Consider the following 5423-nt stretch of genomic DNA (forward strand, 5'->3'; position numbering starts at 1 on the left):
TACAGGGGTAACATCATACTAAATATGTAAGGTCATATCTATGTGGGTTTGATTACAGAAACTAATAAAGTATTCTCTAAATAATGAAAAAAAGAATAAGATAAGACTATAAGAGCAAGAAGCAATTTAAATATGTTTGGGGACCATTTTCATCTCCAGAATTAAGGATTATTTTAATGTTACATCATTGCCTTTTCTCTTGTACTTTCCTTTTTAGTTTTATTTTAGGATTCCCTATTTTTAATGTTCATACAGAGATTTCTTTAACTGAAATACCGAATAGTTTCTTTGGTGTGAAAACTATAATAGTACACAGGATCCTAATGAGATAATTAATAATGTGAAATAGGAAGTAAAGGGCTAAAGGTGTAGGGAAAGTGGGAAGTGTGGGGAAAAGGTAATAAGGGAGAGGAAAAAAATATGAGAAACTGAAAAAATGGAAATAAAGTTTTTGTAAATAGGGAGGGGAGGGGGGTAAAGGGAGGGCAGGGTCAAGGGGAGAAAATGAGAATCAAGACCTATCATGTAAAGGTACAGAATCCCAATGATGAATGTAACTGTATTGTATACCTAGATTGTACCAATAAACTCAATTTAAAAAAAGCAAACAGAATGAAGGAAATGAGTCTGAACAAAAATTAATGGAAAAAAAAAACTTTTAAAAAGAAAATTAAGGTAAAATTTTGTTCTAAGAGTAATAAAATATATAAAGTTCTAGAAAGATGATTAAGAAAAAAGAAAATGCAAATTATCAATATCAAGAAAGAGAGGGACACCATTTTAGATCCTACAAACATCAAACGGATAAGGAAATACTATAAACAATTTAAATGCCAATAAATAAGGCAATCTAGATGCAAAAGATGAACTTTAGAAAAACACTTATGGGCCACAGGTGTAGCTCAGCCGCACAGTTCTTGTCTAGCAGGCACAAAGCTCTGGGTTGCATCACCAGCACCCTCCAAAAAAGAAAAAAAAATTTAGGCAGGCCTATAATTCTACCTACTGGGAGGCTAAGGTAGGAAGATCTCAAACTTGAGACCATCTTAGGCAATTTCACAAGATCTGTCTCAGAAAAAAGGCGGGGAGGAGGCTGGGGATATGGCTCAGCGGTGGAATGCTTGCTAAGCCAAGTGAAGCCCTGGGTTCAATCCCCAGTACCACAAAATCAACCCAAAAACTACCCCTTATCAAAGTGGGTGTAAGAAGAAACTTGAGGGCCAGGGATTTAGCTCAGCGGTGCTGGCCCCTTCCTGGCAAGCACAAGGTCCTGAGTTTGATCCCTAGTACCAGAAAGAAAAAGAAAGAAAGAAAGAAAAAAACTTGAATAGCACTGTAACTATTTAAAATTGTGAACTCATTAAAAAAAAAAAACCCTCCTTTCTAAAAAAAATCTTGTAGACTCAGATGATCACTGATTAGTTCTATTGAACTTTTTTTTTCTGTACTGGGAGTTGAACCCAGGGCCTTCACAATGGGCTACATTCCCACCTCATCTCCCCTTTTTAAATTTTGAGACAGGGTTTTACTAAGTCATGAAGTTGCCCCTGGGTTCAAATTTCCAATCTTCTGACCTCAGCTTTCCAGAATGCTGGAATCACAGGCATGTACCAACACGCCTGCTTTATTCTGAATTTTGGGTTTTTGTTTTGTTTTGTTTGGTACCGGAGATCAAACTTCGGCCCTTGTGCTTGCAAGGCAGGCAGCAGTATATTTTGAATTTTATTTTATTTATTTTATTTTTTACTTTTTGTTTTTTTGAGACAAAGTCTCACTATGTAGTTGAGACTGCCCTGAAACTCACTATGTAGCCCAGGCTGGTCTCGAACTCACAGTGATCTTCCTGCCTCAGCCTCCTGAGTGCTGGGATTACAGGCGTGTGCCACCACGCCTGGCATAATATGCTGAATTTTAAGAAAGAAACAGTTTCCACCTTACCCAAATTGTCAGAAAATAGTGGTGAAAGGAATACTTCCCAACTTTCCTTTTTTAAACAAGACCAACACAACCCCTATACTGAAACAGGACATGAACCTTAAGGAAAAAAACTAGCCAGGTATGGTGGTACCTATAATTCCAGTACTCAGAAAGCTGAAGCAAGAGCACTGGAAGTTTGAGAGCTGCCCGAGCAACAGAGGGAGTGCAAAGCTAGCGTGTGTGTGTTTGGGGTGGTACAGGGCCTTCCAGCCCTTTTACAATTGAGGCAGGGTCTTGCTAAGCTGCTACTTTAACCAGGCTGGGCTCCAACTTGTGATCCTCCTCTCTCAGCCTCCCAGAGTGCTGGGATTACAGGAGCATGCCACTACTCCTGATTCAGGTTTCATTATGTAGGACTGGCTGGTCTTGAATGAAAGATCTTCCTTCCTCAGGCTCCCTAATGCTGGAATTATAGGATTGCACCATCATACTGTGTCCCAAAGGTCCTGGTTTTGATCCCTTAAACCAGAGAACAACAACATCAAACAAAAACTCTAAAGCAGGGCTGGAGATTTAGCTCAGTGGTTCGGTTGCCTTCCTCACAAGCACAAGGTCCTGTGGATCCCCCCCACCCCCCAACACACACACACACACACACACGCACACATGCACGCACGCACGCACATACATGCGCGCACGAGAAATCCAACTGGGGAAGAGGAGCAGCAGAAGGGGGAAGGAGGAAAGGACTGTATTCTTCCTATGCATGTAAATAGCTGCAGCCAATTTAAATGTTGCAGGTAATTTACAGGTGGGGCTCAAACATCCCCAGCAGAAGCCAAGCTTGCCCAGTGGCTGACACTGCAGCTAGGTGGCATCACCTGGTCCTCACCTCTGGTGTCTCCAATTGCTGGAAGCTGCCTGGCTTCATTTCAGTTCTCCAAGCCTTGACCTTTGCTTAGTTTGCTGACCCACAGGCTACAGTCAAGCTGCACAAGAATGTTTGCTTTAGGGTCACTGTTTTTCCAGACTTGCAACTCTAATTGGTACAAAGTGTAGCAGCTAAACTGAGCTGTAAACCCATCCTGGACTCTCAGAACCACCAAATGACTGCAAACTCTTTAGTTTGAGACCATCCCAGGCACAAGACAGCCGGAAGGCTAGCAGTAGTGTTTTGTTTGGCCCTTTAAAAAAATAAAGATATAATTAGCATACAATAAATATGCATGAATCTTAGGTGTGCTGCTGAGTTCTGACAGCTGGATACATCTCCGATGGATCACATGGAGGTTTCTTTTTTTGTGGGGTGGGGTGGGGGAGTGTTTTGAGACAGGTCTTACTATGAAGGTGAGACTGACCTGGAACTCACTATGTAGCCCAGGCTGGTCTTGAACTCACAGCGATCCTCCTGCCTCAGCCTCCTGAATGCTGAGATTGCAGGTGTGTGTCACCATGCTCAGCTTGGAGAAGTTTCTTCATACTGCATTTGATCAATTTCCCTCCAAAATGGACTTTGTTTGTTCAAATACAAATGGATTAATTTTGCCTCTGTCATATGAATGGAATCATACATTCTGGATTGTACTCACTGAATCATAGAGTAGACAGAGGTATAACTGAATTTATTAGAAACTGCCACGCAACTCCCCAAGGTTGTATCATTTTACACCCTTGGTAGTAGTAAGTGAACATCTGAGTTGCTTCACCTTTGTCAACATTTGGTTTTGTTTTGTTTTGTTTTGTTTTTTGAAACAGGGTCTCACTATGTAGTCGAGACTGGCCTGGAACTCACTTTGTAGTCCAGGATGGTCTCGAACTCACAGTGATCCTCTTGCCTCAGCCTCAAGTGCTGGGATTACAGGCGTGTGCCACCACGCCCAGCTTGTCAACATTTGGTTTTGTTAGTCTTTCGGATTTTAGCCAAAATAACCATCCATCTACTCCTCCCTCCTTTCCTTCTCTCCTTTGCTCTTTTTTAACAAAAAGAAGGTTATAGGTCTTCCATTTTCATGTGAATTTAAAAATCAGCATAGCCCTATTTTCAAAAAATCCTGCTCTAATTGTGGTTCTGATGGTATTGAATCTGTAAATGACTTTAGGGTGACAGAGAATTTTCAGACTCTTTCATCAAACAGGTTAAGGTAGTAGCTAGGAGGGCCAGTGTTGCCTTATCACAGGGTAAGAACAGTTTTTAAACATATTAATCTATGTTACTTTAGGGAAGTGAACATTTAAACTATCATGATATATCAAATTGGCAAAAATCCAGAAGTCTGCCATCATTATGAACTAAGCTGAAGGAGAATAGGCCCTCTCAGACCTTGTAAGTACTCATGTAGACTCAAACAATCCTAGAAGTGAAGTTTGGCAACATTTATTACAAGTGTATACATCTTTCCACCACCGACAATCCAACTATTGGAATTTATAGCATATTTCTCATACCCATGCAAAGTCACGTGCCTGAAACAGCAAAAGATTTTAAGTAAATCATGGTATATCCTAACAGTGGGATATAATGCAACTTTGTATTGATTTTCTTTTTCTCAATGGTAGTGCTGGGGAATGAACCCAGACAAAGCCTTACATGAAATAGAAATATTTCAAAATATCTTATTGAGTTTAAAAAGTAAGATATAGCTGGGAGTGGTGATGTAGGACTGTAGTCCCAGAACTCTGAAGCTGAAGCAGGAGGATCACCATGAGTTCAAGGCCACTCTAAACTACGTAGTAAAACTGTCTCAAAAAACAGACAAAAGGACCGGGGATTTAGCTCAGTGGTGCTGCCTTCTGTCTTGCAAGCACAAGGTCCTGAGTTTAATCCCTGGTACCAAAAAATAAATAAAATAAAATGAAAGATGGTATAGTTTACTGCCATTAAAAGAGATGAAAACCATTATTTGTATTTATATATGCTTAAAGAATTGTCGGACAAATACATAAACTAATAAAAGTGGATTATGTGGGGATAAAAACTGAAAAGATAGGATGAGTTCCTTATATTTTGTGTATATACATATATACATGCATATACTATACACACACACTTACAAACATTTTTGAGTGGTGTTGGAGATGGAATCCAGGGCTTCATGCATCCTAGGTATAATCACTAATCCTGATAAGTCAAATTCATTGAATTAATAAATGTCTTGCGCTGGGGATTTAGCTCAGTGGTGCCACCACCTGCCTCGAAAGTGCAAAATCCTGAGTTTGATCTCAGATATCCCCCGCAAATGCCTTGCAGACTAGTGGAAAACTCCTGGGTACATCTGGATGGGTCACAGAGGCATGGTCTTTGGTATTATATATGGTCCCTCATCCAATTTTTCTCTGGTGCTGTTCTCCTATGCAGCTCCCTAGGTACCATAAACTGAGCAGTTTTGTTCTGCAATGCCCTTCTACCCTTCCCCTCAAAAAGTAAGCCAAATTGGGCAGGGGAGTTAGCTCACTGGTTCTGCTGCCTGCCTCACAAGTGTAAGGTCTGGAGTTTGATCCCTGGTACC

At 40.6% G+C, this 5423-nt stretch overlaps 1 protein-coding gene across 6 annotated transcripts in view; it reads right to left on the reverse strand.

Moving 5' to 3' along the window:
* Znf143 (zinc finger protein 143) overlaps positions 1-5423 on the reverse strand; it is a 63546-nt gene that overhangs the window by 7605 nt on the left and 50518 nt on the right. Inside the window, exon 15 of one of the 6 annotated variants that reach the window (XM_010615297.3) lies at positions 2810-2906. The exons of the other annotated variants lie outside the window; for them this stretch is intronic. Coding sequence (XP_010613599.1) covers positions 2850-2906 — 57 coding nt within the window. The 3' untranslated portion in view covers positions 2810-2849. The remainder of the gene's footprint in view (positions 1-2809; positions 2907-5423) is intronic. 6 annotated transcript variants of the gene reach the window in all.

The sequence above is a fragment of the Fukomys damarensis genome, unplaced genomic scaffold (assembly GCF_012274545.1).
Source record: "Fukomys damarensis isolate Sample0158 unplaced genomic scaffold, DMR_v1.0_HiC HiC_scaffold_16, whole genome shotgun sequence".
NCBI classification, from domain to species: domain Eukaryota; kingdom Metazoa; phylum Chordata; class Mammalia; order Rodentia; family Bathyergidae; genus Fukomys; species Fukomys damarensis.